The 19,650-nt window shown below is 42.8% G+C and overlaps 3 protein-coding genes across 5 annotated transcripts; all 3 read left to right on the top strand.

The window, feature by feature from the left end:
• The first annotated feature begins 896 nt into the window (after positions 1–896).
• LOC130523035 (T-cell surface glycoprotein CD3 zeta chain-like) lies at positions 897–7,118 on the top strand. The gene is made up of 8 exons (XM_057027979.1): positions 897–1,064; positions 5,052–5,149; positions 5,246–5,287; positions 5,975–6,040; positions 6,159–6,191; positions 6,278–6,331; positions 6,418–6,447; positions 6,522–7,118. Exons 1-8 carry the CDS (start codon positions 1,004–1,006, stop codon positions 6,585–6,587), a joined length of 450 nt encoding a protein of 149 aa, XP_056883959.1. The 5' UTR covers positions 897–1,003; the 3' UTR covers positions 6,588–7,118.
• Positions 7,119–7,285: 167 nt separating this feature from the next.
• On the top strand, positions 7,286–9,873 carry dnajc27 (DnaJ (Hsp40) homolog, subfamily C, member 27). The gene is made up of 7 exons (XM_057027972.1): positions 7,286–7,668; positions 8,041–8,123; positions 8,193–8,262; positions 8,331–8,495; positions 8,662–8,784; positions 8,879–9,039; positions 9,120–9,873. The coding sequence occupies exons 1-7, from the start codon at positions 7,582–7,584 to the stop codon at positions 9,250–9,252; spliced, it is 822 nt and encodes a 273-aa protein (XP_056883952.1). The 5' UTR covers positions 7,286–7,581; the 3' UTR covers positions 9,253–9,873.
• A 153-nt stretch (positions 9,874–10,026) lies between these two features.
• Positions 10,027–19,237, top strand: LOC130523019 (adenylate cyclase type 8-like). Of its 3 annotated transcripts, none has more exons than XM_057027951.1 (25): positions 10,027–10,663; positions 11,207–11,310; positions 11,389–11,649; positions 11,917–12,102; positions 12,231–12,470; positions 12,545–12,773; positions 12,847–12,996; positions 13,066–13,196; positions 13,426–13,537; positions 13,646–13,773; positions 13,867–14,025; positions 14,098–14,332; positions 14,406–14,594; positions 14,678–14,778; positions 14,863–15,064; positions 15,151–15,252; positions 15,338–15,465; positions 15,546–15,627; positions 16,146–16,304; positions 16,393–16,539; positions 16,703–16,795; positions 16,909–17,023; positions 17,454–17,578; positions 17,646–17,744; positions 17,850–19,237. In XM_057027951.1, the coding sequence occupies exons 3-25, from the start codon at positions 11,408–11,410 to the stop codon at positions 18,030–18,032; spliced, it is 3,537 nt and encodes a 1,178-aa protein (XP_056883931.1). In that variant the 5' UTR covers positions 10,027–10,663; positions 11,207–11,310; positions 11,389–11,407; the 3' UTR covers positions 18,033–19,237. The 3 variants fall into 3 exon arrangements, with proteins under 3 accessions (XP_056883931.1, XP_056883930.1, XP_056883932.1); XM_057027950.1 differs by having other exon boundaries at positions 11,099–11,310; XM_057027952.1 differs by lacking the exon at positions 11,207–11,310.
• Positions 19,238–19,650: the final 413 nt, after the last annotated feature.

Here is a 19,650-nt window from a genome sequence, read left to right as displayed (position 1 = left end):
CTTGTAAATTAATGCAGGTCAGGAGAAACCGATGATGTTGCTGAATTCACTTCAGCACAAAGAAACAAGACTGAGAAGTTTCTGGCTCAACTGTGGCTTTCGGGTTTGTTTCAAACTCCTCGTCTTCAGAGCGCCAATTAAAAACAACATGCTTGATTCTAGGACTCATTAGTAAAGTAATTTTTTAAAATCATTTTCTGACTGAACGTAGCAGGAATTTGAAGATGAATTACAATGTTAATAATTCTTCGCTAATCACTTTTTTACGAGCTGGATTAGAGAACATGTCGGTTTTTGTCATCTTGTTAAAATCCAACCGGCCTCGCCCTCGACATGTAGTCGACATCTGTCGATATTATTAAATTACAATCGCCCATAAAATGCTAACATGTCAACATGCATAAGATAGCGCCAGCTCATGGTGGGTTGGGCAAATTAAGATTAGGCATTAAATGCTAACAGGACGTCTTGCTCACAGTTCCGGCGTGATGAAGCAAATATTTGTTACAACTCTTTTAATAGTCGGATCTGAGGTCCAGAAAGGTCCATTTTTGAGTCAGCATTATGTTAAAGTCTCCTCAACTGTCAGGTTCATGCAGGTGTTGCTAACATGGAGGAGCCATCCCAGATGTGACGATGAAAACAGTTGCTTTTAAATGAAGGCCAGATTGTGTAATACTCAGCAATCATGTTCTGGTGTTTATAAATGAACATATAAACAGCTGGATGCAACTTTTCTGCCTCTGATTGGAAACAAAATGAAAATTTGATGACAAACCATCGAAAATGGAGACGAGTCACCAAAACCGTTTGAATTTCTTTTTCCGTTTGCTCTGTTTTGGTGTGTGGAGGAAAGATTCGTAGCGTTTGTGTCACTAGGCACAGCAGGTCCTCACCACTTCCTGTCCCGCTTAAAGACGAGAGCGTGAAACGTGTCAGATAGTTTTTACTGGAGACTGAATCCAGTTCAGAGAAGAAAGCTTCTCTGGGGGAACCAGTCTTGATGGAGCTCTCTGCAAGGATACCTGGTGTTCTGGTCCTTGCCTCTGTTTGTCGTCCAGCAGGTAAGAACAATCAGACAGAACAAAATCAGAATTTTCCCCTTTAAAATCAGGCTAAAGTCATCAAACGTTTAGTTTCAAGGGTTTGGAAATCAAGAGTTAGCCTGAATTTTTACATATATTTGTTGGGTTTTTTTAGTGGAAGACAGAAATTATAGTAAATGTAGTCAAAGTGCAATTCCAGAAAGTTTATAGGTGGTTTAAGTTTCAGAATATAACTAAACGTGTACGTGTTTGTTGACTACGCTTGACTTTGTTAGCATGTTTTGTAGTTGCTCAACAGAATCAAAGTCACATTTTTTTTCCACAAAGTGACTTTTTCAACGAGAAAAAGAAGCAGTTTAACCAGCATCGTGTTCTATGATTCATCCAACTGGTTATTTGATGACAACATAGCAGCAAATTAGCGAGCTAGCTAGCCATAAAATAGCCCACAAGTTAAAGGGCGATGAAAAAATAAGGCAAAGGACTTTAAGTGCTTTGATGTAAAAAGAAATTCTTTTTGAATTTAAACTGCAGTTGTTAACGGTCTTATGACTAACTTATGATTGACTCAGAATAAGTTGCATATTTGGTGTCAAAGATAAGCAAGAGAAATGTGATGTAATAGAAACTTTCAGTACCTCATTGGCAGTTTAGTGTTGATTTTTGTTCACAGGTTTTTCTTTCATAACCTAAAATGTTAATTTCTTCAATGTAAAGTACTAGTTAAAACATACCTCTGCTTATTCACTTGTTTTGTTTTGTTTTCTTAACCAATAATTGTTATATCTGTTGTGCAGGAGTTGGTATTTGTTGCATATCCCTTGATAACTGACCCTAAAAAGTGTTGAACTACCAGCTATTTTCAGACATTATACAGTTTTCCCATTTGTGAAATACATGTTTGTGCTTGTGAGAGTCCGATCTTATGACAGTTTTAAACATTCAGGAACGATGCCCAACATTTTCCAAGCGATTGTCAACTGAGAAGGAACAGCCGTGAGGTTTGTTTGTGCCTTTGTCTTCTTGGCTGCTTTATCCCTTTCGGGGTCACGGGGAGGGCGCACATATGGGCGAAGGCAGGGTCCATCCCTGGATGAGTCGCTAGTTCATGGTAGGGCCCTATCTGAGCATCTGTGGGTTGCTGCCTTGCGCAATGGCACCTTGACAATGCTTCGAAGGTCTTCTGGTACCTTCCTCTACTACCAGAACACCTTCCATGCTTTGTCTGCAATGGGGGTCGAACGAAGAACCCTCCCCTTCTCAGCCCAGTCCCCGACAGACTGCGCTACGGCCGGACAAAACGTCTGTAATTTAATCCAAAATGTGCTACAATAAGTTTTTTCACACATCACATGACATCCCCCTGCAGCACTCCAGGAAGCAGATCTGTGGTTTTTAGCTGCGAGATTTGGCACAGAAGCACCATCCAGAGGTTCAGCCTGAGGAGGTGATCTCTGACCACATGGGGATGGGTGCTGGCTCCACACCAAGCACCACCGTAGGTGTCACCTGATTAACACAGCCAAACCGTGTGTAACCACTCGGGACACAGATTTAGAGGATCTATGAGAAAACAGTCCAGGTTCCTTTGTTCTTGAATCCTGCAGTTGGGTGAAAGAGAGGGGAAAAAAAATCAGAACTAAAAGAAAGATGAAAAGAGGAAGCACGAAAACAAATGCAAGGTGTTCTTATTGTGAAATACATGTGTGATATTTGTTATATGTTAACATTCAATAATCTCCTATAACTCTTTGAGCAGCTAACCATAGTTTAGCATTATGAAGGAACACTAAAATTATGTTTCCGGCTTTGAGGATCTTTACGGTAAAAGAAAACCTCTGAAAAACTCGGTGTAACATGACCTTTTTCCCGCCTTAGTCACTTTTATCTTCACGTGTTTATTTTTCTGAGTCTGTCGATGCTTTTGAGGACATGTGGGATAATTCCATGATGACAAAAGAATTCTCAGAAGTTGAAATGGAAAGAAAACTCCGTGTCATCAGCTAGTTCGTGCAAAAGAATTGATGGTTTGTGTAAATATGACGGTGAAAAGAGAGAACGGCTGGTGGAAATAAGGTGCACGTCAGGTCCACAATAGGGAGCAATGTTCTCATACATGAGGACTTGATAAAAATGAAACATTGATGCTATCAGTGGCACATTTAGCCATTTAGGGCCCCGGGGCGACGTTCAGGGGCCTCCAGTCTGCCGCTCGCCATCTTTTCACACCGGCTTTAACAATGAAAGTCTTTTTTTAACATTTATAAATTAGAGTATTAAAATACTCATTAGCATCATCTGTTGTCATATGACAACAAAATCTTGAAACGCCTCATCAGCCGCCTCACACTGTATTTTTTGGCTGTTTTGTTTTATTTTAGCATCTTTTTCTTCGCACTCTTGCAGCGCTCTTCGTCTGTCAGCCCTTGTGGATCTTTCAAAGCCGACACGCCGGTTAACAAGGAAGCTCTTCAGTTTTTGCAGTTTATGCCCAATGTATCATATTAGTCTCCCATTCCACTCATGGTTTTAGCATAAATTCTGCTGCTGTAACCATCAGAGGTCTCGGACTGTAATTCAGGGTTATCACCCATCACCTCCTCCAGGAATAAGCCAGTTAGCTTTGGCTAACATTGGGATGATGCAGTAAACTGGTAAAGTCCACCTCTGGATGCTGACTTTACCATATTTTTTATCACAAGAACTTTTAAAGTCAAAAAAGCTGCATCGTCTGCGTAAAGTGTTGTTTAATTCTGAAGATGACAGCCACGCCTCAGCAACTACGTTTAAGTTTAGTGTAAATACAAAACCTCAAAGAGATGAAATTTAAATCTATCTGAAGAATCTCTGAGCGCGTGATCTCGGTTTCCTTGGCGTTACCATGGCGATATAGCAGCAGCGACAGAGGCTAATGCTGCGGTATTCTGTGTGAGCTGTTTTCAGACAGTGGGTTCAGTTCAGATGGTATCAGCTGACATCAGAAACTCTTGTATCTTAATTTGTGAAACTCGGGTTGACATCTTCCTTTCCTTTCTGTTTTCCTCTCAAGTCTTGCCCTGATGTGCATCTTTGGGTCTTACTTACTAAATAAAATATGATTTCAACCAAAAGCAAAATTAATTTTTAGGATTATTACGTTCACAAGCATTTCCAGACCTTTGTTATTTTTATATATTTATCATTGGCACTGGAGGGTTTTTGTTTGTTTTTTGCCCTGCAAAACTGATCGAATAAACAGGAGCTGGTCAGAAATTAATTAGAGGATGAAAACCTTCTGTAGCTTCTGTAGAAATCCAGAGGAGCTAAATGCTAGCAGCCACGGAGGGAGACCCATGTCAGTATTTATTTACAGCTGCTAATACTGCTAAACATAACAACGACCTTGCCAAAAAGCAACACAATGACATGGTTAATTTGTGGTAATTATTCAAATTGGAATTTGAGAAAATCACCAAGAGTCAACTTTTGTTGTTAACGACTTTATCTGCAGCAAAAATCTTGAAATATTGTTTTATTTCACATAAGATTTTCATGACAAAATAAAGAGCTGGAAAACTCCCCTTAAGAATGACAAACATCTGTATTAAGATCACAGTAGTGATACTGTAGCTATCCCAACTCTGTCTGTTTCTCTCTCTCTTTCACACACATAAGCACACACAAATGTGAGCGCACGAGCACACACACACTCAGTAACCACACACACCTGTGATGGAGGAAACCACCGAGCTTCATCACACAGCCTCACCGCTGAACTCGTTAGTCTAAGAACGCTGCAGATCGATGAGACGGCTGCTTGGTCGACACCAGCCTTTATTGAGTTAATCAATAACCCTGATTGGTGTGAATATAATCTTATAAGTTACAAAGGTGTTTGTAGCGTTTTGCCTCTGTTCAAACGTGTTGTTGTTGCATGATTGTTGTTTAAATCGGAAAGTATAACGTGGATCCACACTTGTGTTGCCCCGCAAACATCGTGACCTTTGACACCTGACCCCCCTCCAGAGGCCATGATGCTGAACGACCCGCGGCTCTGTTACATTCTGGACGTGTTCCTGGGTGTGTACGGACTCGTCATCACCGGCATGTTGATCAGGGAGAAGGTGGGCCTGTTTAAACGCCTTCACTCGTTCACACGCTCAGCGTGTTGCTCCTTTTACTGATCATCTCTCCTTTTTTGACATAAACAAATCTCACAGTTCTTCAGGAGCCAAAAGACAAAGGACGAGAACCTCTACAGCGTGAGTGAAACACAAAAATCCCTGACAACGAAGGTCGATCATAGTTAAACGGTCCGCTTTGAAGATCTTTTTATTTAAAAATCGACAACGCATTCGCCACAATGAATATGTTTGTAGCTTGGAAACAAGAAATGCCCACGTTCACGGGTGGCCTGTGTGAATTATGGGCACGACTTCCTCTCACGGAGCAGGAAGCGCTATATGGCGATATCTTTCACGGGCCCCCACCACGGCTGTGTTGGTAAAGGTGGTCAAAGGACAAACAAAGGATGTGTATTGTATCATATTTTCTACTGAAACATGTGAAACTGCCCAGTTTCACGCGCTTACGTGTCAATCCTCATGTTAAGCTCAAATTGACAGCGGCACAAATATGCAAAGCTAAATGTCAGGATACTGAACTCAAGACAGTTATTAGAATTCTTTCTTACTTAAACTTTGTTGTCCACATGAAAGCTAGCTAGCTGGTGGGGCAAATGACACAACTGAAATTTTGATAGATTTACACTCTGCATATTTTACAAAAAAAATCAGAAGGCTAACTTGTGGTGAGTTTTCAGTGGAATCATGAATAAAACCACTCTTACGCTGTTCCAGGTCAAAATTGTTGTATGTCAGGTATTAGCATGCTAACTTTTATTTGGTATGAACAATAATGATTATAATGTGAATTGTTGCTGTTTTCAGGATCTTCAAGGTCAGAACTCTGGGGGTTACGCTCCAGTAATGAGAGGAGATCCCGAGAGAGGAAATGTAAGTCTCAGGCCGACATTCTGTGGAGAAACAAATGCTCCAGAAGCTAACGCTAATAACTCAGGAAGGATGAACCGAAAGAGAATGTGAGAATCATTAGTGTTCTTTTTTTTAACAGAACCGCAGGGCCATGGATGACGACACCTACACTGTAACCAAAGGCTTTAAAATTATACATTTTTTAATGATATTTTAATCAGTTTTGTCAAATAAAAACACACTTTCCCTCACATTCAGGACTTGAACAAACGAACGGAGGGAGAATACAAAGAACTTCCTGTTAAAAGAGAGGTGCGGTCACATTTCTCTGGAATGAAATCATGTTAAATTCTCTACAAAATATGATCTTTTAACTGTTTTCCTGTGTAAATCTTCAGCGCCAGAGAAAGAACGAACAGGTTTACCAGGTGAGCAGAGCCTTCAAGTTTTTATTTTCTGTTGGGAGATGTTCATATATTTTACTGGACGATTTTCCCTGCAGGGTTTGAGCTCTGTGACCAAAGACACCTACCAGTCCCTGCAGATGAAGGAGCTGCCACCTCGCTAGGAATGCACCGATCCAGGAATGCACCGATTCTCTAGCTCGAATCAAAAGAGTTTAGTCTGACATACGGCCTCAAAGGTGTGTGCATATTTAAATCTGGCTGAAAATTGCTCTATTTTGTAAATTTCGATTGTGTTTTATTGACATCATTATTATTTTATCCACATTATACCCAAGATGTGTACTTAAAACAAAAATGTTGTTTAGATCTGTCGTTCATGGTCACTGATTATCATTTGGCACCATTGCTAAATCATACCGTAACTGTATTTTTAAATACCCTTCTATGTTTTCAGTACTGTTCTTTTCCAAACTGTCAGATTTTAATTCCCACAAATCTGAGCTTTTAAGTACTTTGGTCTGTTTTCTTATTCATTATATATTTTTTAATTGAGCTGATATTTTCCTGAGAATTGTTCTGTGTTGATTAAACTGGTGATGTTCCTTTACACATCTTTTTTATGACATTTCTTTCCTGATGGCGATGTTTGTGATATAAATTCTGTAAATGTTCAATAAAAAGTTTTGACAATGCTTCTTCTAAACTCTGGCGTTATGAGTTAGAATAGTAAATACTGTTAAAAATGTTCTAGCAAAATATGAAGTCATTTAAACACCAATGTATGGTTTAAATGCACGTTGTTTTATGAGATGAACGTTCTTCTAACATGCTGATAATAAAAGCATAACCGGAAGCTCTTTTACGGTGGAAATATAGACCGGAAGTGAACAAACAGCTGATTAGCATTGTAGGCTATGCGGTTAGCAGGCTTGTTGCGTGTCGGCTGTTTGCTACAATGGCAGCTGTGTCTAAATGCTATTTTTAAATGTGAAATAAAACAATGTGGCACTTTTAAAGAAAGACAAGGATGAGCAATTTTAAAAGCAGCGAAAATTGCTAGCTTGCTAACACATAGCCCTGTTAGCCTCTTCTGACAACAGCAGCAGCAGCATCATTCGGAACATAAACAGTTTATTTCATTTTAAAGTAATAAAAATGGAAACAAACACACCGAAGCGCAGAGACAATAAGAAGTCACTTCGTGTGAAGGTGATAAGTCTCGGAAATGCCGAGGTTGGAAAGGTAAGCGACACTTTATCACAGCCCACATCGTTGCTCGAATAAATAAGACTAAAATTTACTGTTTGATATTCAGTTGTAATAGATTCGAAATGTAGGAGATTAACTTCTCAAAGTATTAAATTACCAGAGTGAAATATAAATCTAGCTTCATTACAGCGATCGATGAAAAATGCTTAACGAATGAAAATTATTTCACTTCCATGATAAAAAGAAAAGGGGACACATTAAGGAATTGTTAATGTCAGAGATTGTTACACGAATATATTAGTCATAGTTATGATCGTTCAACATGGTTCACACCACACAGCAAATATAGTCGTTTTATTCCTTAATCATTAGAAACCCTAATTGATCCATGCTTTTATTTTGCAGAGCTGCATCATCAAACGCTACTGTGAGAAAAGGTTTGTCCCCAAGTATTTGGCCACAATCGGCATCGACTACGGAGTCACCAAGTAAGTTCACATCCGGTGTGTCTGCCTTCCTTCAGGTGTGTGGCCATTAAACCGTGTGTATGTTCTCAGAGTGCAGGTTCGAGACAGGGAAATTAAAGTGAACATCTTTGACATGGCCGGGCATCCTTTCTTCTATGAGGTGAGTTTCTGCTGGATCTGTGGCACCTACATGATCGGGATTGTTCCTCACTCGCTTTTCCCTCTCAGGTGCGGAACGAATTCTACAAGGACAGTCAGGGGGTCCTGCTGGTTTATGACGTGGGCCTGAGGGAGAGTTTTGATGCCCTCGACAGCTGGCTGGGGGAGATGAAACAGGAAATGGGCTCTCAGGCCAATATGGACAGTATCGTGTTCATCGTGTGCGCCAACAAGGTCAGCCTTGTGCTGCTTATTTATCTGAGACACGGTGGAGATTAGGTGATGGCATGAGAGGAAGTGTTGACCAGGCAGAGACACATCTAGTACGAGGAGTGTGAGCGATGTCCGCCTCATCGGTACAGTCGGACTCAAACAGCCGGACTGCCACGTGTCTTCACAGGTGGATCTGACAAAGCGGCGTGTTGTCGACGAGGGGGAGGGACGTCTGTGGGCGGAGTCCAGGGGCTTCCATTACTTTGAAACCTCGGCGCAGAGCGGGGAGGGCATCAATGAAATGTTTCAGGTGTGTTTGTGTTTCAAGAATGATCGGCTGTAATCACACACACTCATACACACGCTCAGCACATGAAAGTGAACTTTGTCTTCTGGTTCTTCAGTCCTTCTTTTCGTCCATCACCGACATGTGCGAGAACGGAGGCAAGCGTCCGGTGACTGAAGTCAGCGCGGGCTTCACCAAGGAGCAGGCCGACACCATTCGCCGCATCCGCAACAGCAAAGACTCCTGGGATATGCTGGGCGTGAAGCCCGGTGCAACGCGGTGGGTCGAGGATTAGTGGTCAGGTCAAAAAAGTCGAGCTGTTGACATTTACCTTCGGTGTGTTTGTGGCTTATTTTCAGGGAGGAAGTGAACAAAGCTTACAGGAAGCTGGCGGTCCTGCTGCACCCAGACAAATGCGTGGCCCCCGGCAGCGAGGACGCTTTCAAGGCTGTGGTGAACGCTCGCACCTCACTGCTGAAGAATATTAAATAGCACAAAGCCACAGGCAGCAGATCATTTGCACCTGGACCTCGATGAACACTCACTGTTTATTATTTATTTATTTATTTATTTATTTATTCAGCGTAAAGGTCTCGCGTGCCATGTTGCTTGCCACAGTGCTCGATGCCAACTTATCGCTCTGTTCCCTGACTGAACTTGTGTTTATGAGCCTGTTTTAATGAGAGTTTGGCTTTAAATCTGATTGTGAGTATTTATATTCCATAAATTAATCTAGAATTCAAACAAACGTTCAAAAAAAAAATCAGGATTTCCAAAACACACGTTGAACCATTAAAAGTATTAACTGAGAGATTTATAAGTTATATTTCGTTATTTGTAACGTCTTTTATTTGCATTATTTTCATATCCCACAGGTCTTAAACAATTCAGTGTCTTAAAACTTTTTCCTACGATGAACTCTAGACTTCATATGACGAGTTTTGATTATAAAGCAATTTCTTTCTTAACGTCAGGTTTCTGTATCGGCGCTGCTTCGTGATGCCTGCTTGTGTATTTCGCGTCTGTTTTTACTTGTGTGTTCTGGATCAACTCAATCATACAGTAACTGCACACACGATGCATGTTTTAATATTAAAAATGATTGAGATGGTTCATGTTATGTGCTTCGTTCAGTCGATCCTTCACTTATTTTAGTCATTTAAAATTTTAAATGACTAATTCGAATGAGGTTGTGTGAGGTTTATTGAGATGAGCAAGCAGGGGGCGTTCAAGATGTTTGACTTTGACTGATCAGTCAGCTTTTAATCTGTCCGTATGCATATAATATATAAATGTTTAAAAATCCTCGAGATTTAGAGATAAAGCTCTCCAATTGTAATTTATCCACCGATTTTATTAAAAAATTTTTTTATTTTTTTTAAAATTCAGTTTACTAAACCCGTTCTATATATTTTCCTGGTTTTGTGTTGCAGAACAGTGAGTTTGTGTTTTTGTCTTTGATTGTTCTCTGTCTTAAAACACACACCTACATGAACAGAGGGCGAGATCCTCCAATCCCATCAGGGACGCTTAATCCGCACAATTCGTGATGGGATTAACCTGCACCTCGCTCTTCTTTGCTGAGTGTTGCTGGGTTCATCTAACGTGTGTGTTTTATATCTTTATTTTTTCAGATATTTGCATGCTTTTTGATGTCCTGAACTTAAGCATCAAATGTTTGGGGAGTTTAAGTGTTGTGAGGATGAGGAAAATTAGATGACAATGCCAGGAAACAGAAGAAAAATTGATGTTTGATTCAAACAAAACAGTTAAGTGTCAAAAGGCATGAAAAGTGTGATGAAATGGACCGAGACAAATCAACAAAGACACCAAAAACGGAGGCTGAATCGAAGCATTTTGGGATAATGGAGGAAGAGACAGAAAAGGTTTCTGCGTGACTGAGGTAGGAGTCAAAAGCAGAATAAAATCTGCACCACCGAGCTTCAGAAAATATAATGTGAATTACATATGTTTTAAAATGTTTTTATCAGAAGTAAAAATCTGATGTTAGCATTTACATGTTCATGAGGCAGGCTGATTTTGCTCATTTTGAATGTGGACTTGAAACTTCTCTTATGGTTCTATGACACAATTGACAACGGTTAATCTATATTATATGTTAGCATTAAAGAATTATCACAGACTTTTTAGTTTCAGTATAAGTTACCCTAACCAGTATCAGAGTCCTCTTTAGCCCCAGTTAGCATGATACAATGTATGTATCTATATTTCTGTAAATACTTATATTTGATGCTCTGGATTGTATTCATATATACAAATTACATTATTCTGTCCACTCATGTAAAAAAAACAATCAACATTATGATGTTCCCTGCAGGGTGCCGCCTGCTCATAAACATCACCATTGGACCCCGCAGGACTTTGCTGTTCCTTATTTTGCTTTGATCCCTTATGATTGTTGACCAAGCGTCTCTAATTGACTCAGGAATTGATAAGCAACATTTGTTGTCACTGATCCTTCCGGACATACCCAGTGATCTGACGTGATTGGATTAGACCTCCGACCTGCCTCTGAAGTGGAACAGCACCGTATGTTCTGGCTGTCCCGGTGTCATTTAAGTTCAGTCTGAGTCTGATGGAATTAATGTCTTCTCTCCACGTCTGCAGGTGTCGCCTGTTGTAAATCATGGACCAAGACTACATGTTGGAGAACGGCGAGTGCAAGTTGGCGAGGCCAGGAAGTGACATCAGCCTCAGTGCAAGTTTAAGCCCCTCTGCTGGCCCAAAAAGGAAGCAGCTGCTGTGGCGAAACGCGGTGAGGCACATCATAGACCAACACAACCTGTACTCCCTGAAGCTAGCCGGAGGCCTGGGGAGAGACAGGCACCGCATTATCGTCACCGACGCTTACATCGCCGAAATGAACAGGTAGAAATAATGGAAACGCCAGTTTACGTTGCGCTTATACTGGTTTCAGGTGATGGAAGCTAAACTGTTCCCAGTAATAGAGAGTTGAAGATTTCAATGAGACAAAGTAAGAGTAGTCCAAATCCAAACATTTGGACCTTGTGGAACACCACATAAAGTTGTGATTCGTTTCTATGCGGACGACAACGGTTTTTACAAAATGTTTTATTTTCAAAAACACCAGTCATTTCCATATTTTCCTCACTTGTGAGCTCCTGTCATCTGCAGGCAGATCCGGAACAAGGCGTCTCGCACGGTATCCTGGCAGAAGCGGCGTTCCTCGACTGCGCGTATCTACCCAACGATTCCGGAGAGCCAAGCGGCATCGTGTGTGAAGCAGGACGCTGATTTCTATGAGTCATGTGGTTCGACTGTGTGGGGTGTTTTCATCCCCATGCTGCAGCATAGGTTCAAGTACATAGACACATACAACTCCAAACATGACTATTAGCAATGCTGAGCTAACATTTGAAATGCACATTAAACATAATGAATATGAGTATCACTTAAATTATGACCAAAGCCTCCTGTCACCTGCTCAGGTCCCCTGACTTGGAGCAACTGTACCAACAGTTTTCGTCCGGTCAGCGAAGGACCTCGCTGGTTGTCACCAACATGATCGACATCCTCGCCAGACTCATCATCCTTGTGCTGACGTGGCCGTCGGGCTGGGGGGGCGTGGCCTGTAACTGGCTGGCCTGCCTCTCCGTCATCCTCTGGTCAGGAATCTGCGTGCTGGTGCTGACGAGGAAGGAGGTGATGATGTCGGTGTTGTGGCTGAGGTAGGTTGGGACATGTGCTTCATGATCTGGTCAGTTAGATTTGAGTGCGGGACGTCTGACTGTCTCTGTTTCAGGTACCTGTCTGTGGTCAGCTGGTTCTCTCAGATTCTGCAGGTCCTGGTCGGTGCTTTCATTTGGGCAGAGAGTGATCACTCCTGGTACGTCTGCTTCTCTCTTTTCTCCACTTACACCCTCCTGCCCCTCCCTCTGCTGTGGTCCATTGTTGCTGGGACAATCACGTCCATCTTGGACTTGGTGCTGGATGTCTTCTCTCACTACGGTGACCTCGCCATCGTCAGAAAGGTAGGTTTTAATCCTTTCTTCTTTTTTGTCTTTGTCAGTTGTCAGCTGATTCTGCTGGTTTTCACCCTCCCAGGTTTTGTCTAAGGCCCTGCTGTACCTCGCAATGAACACTGCCGGTCTCTCCATTCATTACCTGTCAGACCGAACTCAAAGACAGTCGTTCCTGGAGACCAGAAGATGTATAGAGGGGCGGGTCCGGCTGGAGAGAGAGAACCAAAGACAAGTATGAAAATAGGTCAGAAGCCCTTAGAAGAAAATCCATCTCATTTCGACATGGTTCTGTGTCCTTCAGGAACGTCTGGTGATGTCCATCCTGCCCCGTTTTCTGGTCCTGGACATGATCGGGGACATGGCCCCCATCGATGATTACCTGCTGCCTCAGCAGTTCCACAAGATTTACATCCATCACTACAAGGATGTCAGGTAAAATAACAAAACTATGTAATTTTAGAATGGGCCAAGATTACAGCCCTGAGGGATCCCACTGCAGATGAGTTCACGTCCACTATACAGAAAAACACGTGACCTCTTTTCCTCACTGTCTGACAGTGACGTTGTCCATCTGCTGAATGGATCCTGATAGAGATGTAGACATTTGTGTGCATTCTTTGTGATGTTTGAAATACACCATCGCCTGTGCTCTTTTTTGCAGCATCCTGTTTGCTGACATCATTGGGTTCACGTCCCTCTCGTTGATTCTTTCAGCCCAAGAACTTGTCAGAACCCTCAACGAACTCTTCGGTCGATTTGACAGGCTGGCCGAGGTCCGGTCTCAGTGGCAACCACACCAACCTTTATACCGATTAATGTTTTTCTATTGTGGAGTTTTTGACAGTTGATTGTTGCCTGAGAGCAGACGTTTGTGTTTACAGGAGCATCGCTGTTTGCGTATTAAAATACTGGGCGACTGTTATTACTGTGTATCTGGAGTCCCGGAACCTCAAAGAGGACACGCCCGTTGCTGTGTGGACATGGGTCTCAGCATGATCAATGCCATACGGTAAAACCTCACACACACACACACACACACACACACACACACACACACACACACACACAGAAGATTCTTTGTCAATACGTGGTACTTTTGCAGTTACATTCGGCGGGAAATTCAGCTGGAACTGGACATGAGGATCGGAGTGCATTCAGGTTCCGTCCTCTGTGGTGTTCTGGGCCTTCAGAAGTGGCAGTTTGACATCTGGAGTTGGGACGTGGACATTGCTAACAGTCTGGAGGCCGCGGGAGTGCCGGGGTCAGATACGCCCCTGGGTTACGTCTCCAGTTAGGTCCAGTTGGTTTGACCTTTTTGTTTTGTTTTGTTTAGGCGAGTTCATATCTCACGGGCAACTCTGGACTGTCTGGGTGGGATCTATGAAACAGAGGTGGGGCACGGCCAAGACCGTAGTGAGTTTCTACGTAAACACAACATTGACACATACCTGGTCCACCCAGTGCTGAAGAAGGAGGCGGAGCGCCCTAAAGAGAGGCGTCCCAGTTACGATGACATCACCACCTGGAGCGCCGAGCTACCGTTTGGAGATATCCTCGGAATGAACTTTGTGAGGGATCGTTAAAACGAGATGGGGGTCCCTTTGAAAAATGGCTTGATAATGTGATCTCCTTTGTCCTTAGATCCTCGCTACCTTCACAAATGGTTCTTTAACCCAGCTGCCCAATCAGATCGCAGCACAGCGGTCAGGCTTGCGGGAAGTCAACAAGAGGATCCGTCAGGCCATCGAGGTCAGAAGCAGTGAGCGAATCAGGAAGGAGCACATCACCACTTTCACTCAGGTGTTCAAGGACACCAATATGGAGGGGAAGGTAATGAGGTCCTCTCCTGTGGTGGGCGGGGCTGTGTCTGGGTCACTGGCTGCGGCTTTACTGATATTTTCTTTTTTGGCCAGTACTCCCAAATGAGAGACGAACTCTTCAAGTCGAACATTGTCTGCTCCTTTATCCTGTCGTTGCTGCTGATGGCTGTCCAGGTGTTAATCCCTGCTCCCCGGTGCGCCAATTCACCCGACTGTTCTCCCTCTTCCTCAGACAGGAGAACATTTATTGAATGACTGTTTGTAATTACATGGTCCAGGATCTTTCCCATGGTGGTCCTGGTGCTGGTCGGTGGCTGCGTTTACTCCATTCTCCTGGTGCTGACGTTGGGAGAAGAGTTTAAACGCTGCCCCCCCTCTCTTCAGTCTCTCTGCTGCTGGATTCACGAGAACGAGTTCACCAGGACTCTGGTCATGCTCACTGCAATTAGCATCAACTTCGGAATCGCCACTGTCGACATTGTGAGCCGGACAAGTTGCTAATATTAAACTGGCTAGCGTTCTGCTTCCTTCCAATCCTAATTACTTTTAAATTTCCCCCCCTCCAGTTTTGGTGCGGCTCGGCAGGTATTCACAACAATAGCAGTGACCCATTCCTGGCTCCGCCCACCTCCACCTGGCCTGCCGTCAACATCTGCACACATCCAGAGGTGGGGTGTTCGCACCAAATCACACTCTATGTCGATGATATGTCACTATGACTGCGGGAGAATTAACAGTCTTGACTGTGAACAGTACATGGTGCTGAGCGGGGTGGTCTCCATGGTAACCTGCGCAGTATTCCTGAGGTTGAGATGCGTGTTGAAATTGGTCATTCTTCTGCTCGCCACCATGCTGTACACCTTTCTCATAGAGACGCACAGGTGACATTATTGCCTTGTTTGCATTGCATGTAGCCCATGATTCCACACACGTTTACGCAGGTACATGTTGTCCCTCTCAGGTCTCATCAGTTGTGCACCAAGGGGATTTGTGTCATCCTCATGCTGATGTTTGTCACAGCTGTTCTCTACAACAGCAGAACGGTGAGCTCTGCCCACTCTGAATTTGTGGTAATATTTTAGCTAAAGAATCAAAGAGAAGCTCTTTGACATGTGAACCCAGTGCTAAAGATCTAGCTTTAATAATAATACTGTATATACATATATTTCAAGGGTTTTGGGTTCCAGTAAACTATTTTGCTATGACTACAAAGCTGTTTTTATCTTCTTTAAGCACAAAATATAATCTTTGACATGCGAAATTTGAGCTCTAGTGGTTGTTCTTGGAATGAGACACACAAGTTTATTGCTGAATTACCGTTGATAAAATAAAAAACAATTAGTAATATTAAACAACCACGTGTGAAGCTGATACAAGATACAACTGGTAACTTTAGAGTTCCACCAGTGTAACTTTAACTGTGTAACATTGCTTCTAATGGTTACTTTAACTGGTTTTGAATGGTTGGGTTTGAACATGATCTTCTCAACTCATTTCATGCAAAGACATTTTGAAAAAGTCACATTTAAATGGAATTGTTGGTCAATTTCGTGGTATATAGCTCGAGGCGATGGCACGTTTGGACTTCCTGTGGCGCCTCCAGGCCAGAAAGGAGGTGGAGGACATGAGGGAGCTGCGGGAGCACAACGAGTGCCTGCTGCTCAACATCCTCCCAGCCCACGTTGCCCAACACTTCCTGGAGAGGGACCGCAATAATGAGGTAGCTGCTGCCGCATGTGTGTCTGCAGCGGTGTGTGTGTGTGTGTGTGCGCAGTTGTGGACATTGTGTTTGTGTCTGGGCCTCACAGGAACTCTACTCTCAATCGTACGAGCGGGTCGGCGTCCTCTTCGCCTCTCTGCCAGGGTTCTCCGACTACTACGAGCAGAAAGAGGCTGCTGACCAGCACTTTGGATGTCTCCGCCTCCTCAATCACATCATCACAGACTTTGATGAGGTCTCACACACACAGACAGATGCAGAAACACAGAAACACACACATAAAATAAAACCTTTAAACTTGTCAGGCGCAGTATTTTCCCACTCTTTTGTAATCTAGATGATTAAGTGAATATTTATAGAGATGAAAAGGAAATTTCTTGCTGCGTGTGTCCGTGCAGCTGCTGGATGAAAGTTATTTTCAGGACGTGGAGAAGATAAAAACGATGGGCAGTTCATATATGGCTGCCTCCGGCCTCTCTCCTGACAGACAGGTCAGTCCTCACATCCGACTTCTTCAAACCTCAAAACCGAATAAAAACCAGCATTTGGATAAATGAAGAGAACATTTTTCTCCCATTTCCTGTGGTTTTTCACTCACGTTCAGGAGTGTGAGGATGGCTGGCATCACCTCAGCGAGCTGGTCCTGTTCGCTCTGTCCATGCAGGAAACGCTCAAACACATCAACACAGACACAGGAAACAGCTTCCAGCTCCGAGTCGGTGGGTACCGTAACAGCACAGACAGGAGGGTTTCAACCAGGCGGGTCAAAGTCTAAGAAATAAAGGGGAACCACTGTTGCACATTCTTCACTTGGCATGTGTCTTGTGCTCGTTCTTGATCATAAAAAAAGGGCTGTTGTGCTAATTCTGGCCTTTAGTCCCCCCCAAAATTTAACCGATTCCTTTACAGTCACCGATGAAGTAACCAGTAAATCTGTGGCCAGTAAAATGTGGCACCCATTTACCCAAAGTTGCTCTCCAGATTTGTTTTCATCCATGAAAAGGCTGTTTAGCATCTGTTAGCATCCATTAAAAATGGAGGCTGTCTGTCAAAAAACACAAAAACAAGACGACAACATGCAAAACAGCAAAATGAAGAGTTTAGTAGTGGTGAACACACCACTTCTGTCTCCTGTGGCAACATCTGCAGGCATTGCTCATGGGCCAGTCATCGCTGGCGTGATTGGAGCCACAAAACCTCAGTACGACATCTGGGGGACGACGGTGAACGTAGCAAGCCGGATGGAGAGCACGGGCGTCAGTGGTATGATCCAGGTGAGGATGTCTGATTTGTTGGGTCTTTGCCATGTGCACGGTTACACCCCCACACTTCCCCCCTCAGGTTCCAGAGTCCACCAGCTGTATCCTGGTGGAACGAGGATTCCTTCGGCAGCTCAGAGGGAGTATTTTCGTCAAAGGCATCAGCGAACGTCATGGAAAGGTGAGGCTAACCTCGCCTTCATCCGTTAGCTTTAGCTCATGACAAATAAATGTTTTGTAATTACTACAATGATGACGAGCCAGTGATGTTTCTCGAAATTTGCAGATTCGTACATTTTTTGTGAGCAGTCGGGAAGAGAGGTCTAGTTTCATGGAGCGTGGCTGTGGGCGGGGCTTCAGTCTGAAAAGGAAGACACTGGGAGCTGTGGTTTACAGCCTGATTCAGGCCCGGAAGAGGGAGAAACTGGTGGAGGAAAACGGAGGATTTCACCTGGTGGAGGCATCGTAGGCTGAGGTTCAGAGGCCAAGACGAACACGGCGCCCGAACAACACGTCCGTTTCACTAGAAAAATGACCGGCTGGAAGGTGGCGATGTTTCAGACGAATAGATTTTTATGTTTTCTTTGTAAATGTTTTCTCAATTCAGTTGGCTGACGCCTGCATAATAACAAAACAAATTGCAGTCTTAGTTTTGGTAAATTTTTATATTTTAATTTCAAATGGAATAACTTTTGCATATAAATATTAAACAATATGTTTTCAGGATGTTTTCATTTTTCATAGACATGAGGATTATTTGAGTTTAATTTACTGTTCTTGCTGATACAAAATGATCCAACATACTGCTGAAAGTGTAATAAGATCAGTTTAGACACAATTAAATACTACAGCATGTTGTAAATTTTAAACTGTACTCAACAAAGTTAATATAGATTCAAAAAGATGAGTGTAAAGAGAGCAATGGAACAAACTGATTTAAACCAGGAGTGTTTTCAGCAAAAAATCCAGTCAAATTATCTCTGGAGAGAAAATCACATGAATGAGTGACGGGACTCTGAGCTGATTGAACAATGCCGGTGTGTGTGTGTGTGTGTGTGTGTGTGTGTGTGTGTGTGTCGCTGACCGACATTTGAATTTGTTCTGCTTTTATTCTGAAGCTCCTCATTCAGCTGAACCGGTGACTGTACAGGGCCCGATGGAGTCACATGTTGACAGTTCTAGAATCGAACAGAAACTATACAGTATTTAGAGATGTGTGTGTCTGCATCAGCGTCTGACTGGTTTGACATCCGTTACTGTAAATCATGGCTGTGTTATATTATGGCTGAACAGAGTGTACTGATAAGAATCCAGAATAATCAAAGGTCAGCGCTGCAAACTGCAGGTTCACAGTGATCTGTGAGCAGCCTCACAGTCCTGTTAGTGTTTTTCAACCCACAGGAAATTGTTAGTGTAGCATAATCGTGATGATTGTTATATATTTTTGTACATTTCTTTTCTAAGTTGCCGTACATCAGCTTGTTTTGCGATTATTGGTTTTCAAGTAAACCCACAATCAGCGCTAGCTGTGAATTATTGGCCTGCACAAGGTCGTAATCGCAGGTTTTATTCGGTGGCCAAAGGTCTGGTGGGCCGCTACAAGTCTGGTCATTCATCTTTTCCAAGAGCAAATCGATCCATAATAAAAAACAAAAACATCACTCTCCCTCCAAATGTTGGTGAATGTTTGTTTTGTCTCCACTGTGAAATGGGTGAAATTAGAACTTTGAGCTATTAAACAACCAAACCAGGTTAATTTTCATATTTATCTCTCAAATGTAACCATAACAACGTAATCGCCAACCTATTAAATCACATTACAAATATTTGCTGTTACATTTATCGGTTTGCATCTCACAACAAAGTTGTTGGTTTACAGATGAGAGGAAGGTTGTTTTGAGTCTTTCGGGGTCATTAACCCTGACTTTGTTGTTGCTCTTATCTTAAAATGGCCTCTTCATGTGTGATGAACAGTATATCCATGTCCTTTATGCACCGCTGACGTTTACTTCTTAGTGAGGAAGAAATCGAGCTGGCTGATGATAAGCTAGTGTTTTTAACTTCAAGCCGCCTGTGAGAGCACTTGT

Source organism: Takifugu flavidus, chromosome 3, assembly GCF_003711565.1.
Source record: "Takifugu flavidus isolate HTHZ2018 chromosome 3, ASM371156v2, whole genome shotgun sequence".
NCBI classification, from domain to species: domain Eukaryota; kingdom Metazoa; phylum Chordata; class Actinopteri; order Tetraodontiformes; family Tetraodontidae; genus Takifugu; species Takifugu flavidus.
Note: the sequence above shows the minus strand (reverse complement) of the source record. Positions and strands in the feature narration are given on the sequence as shown.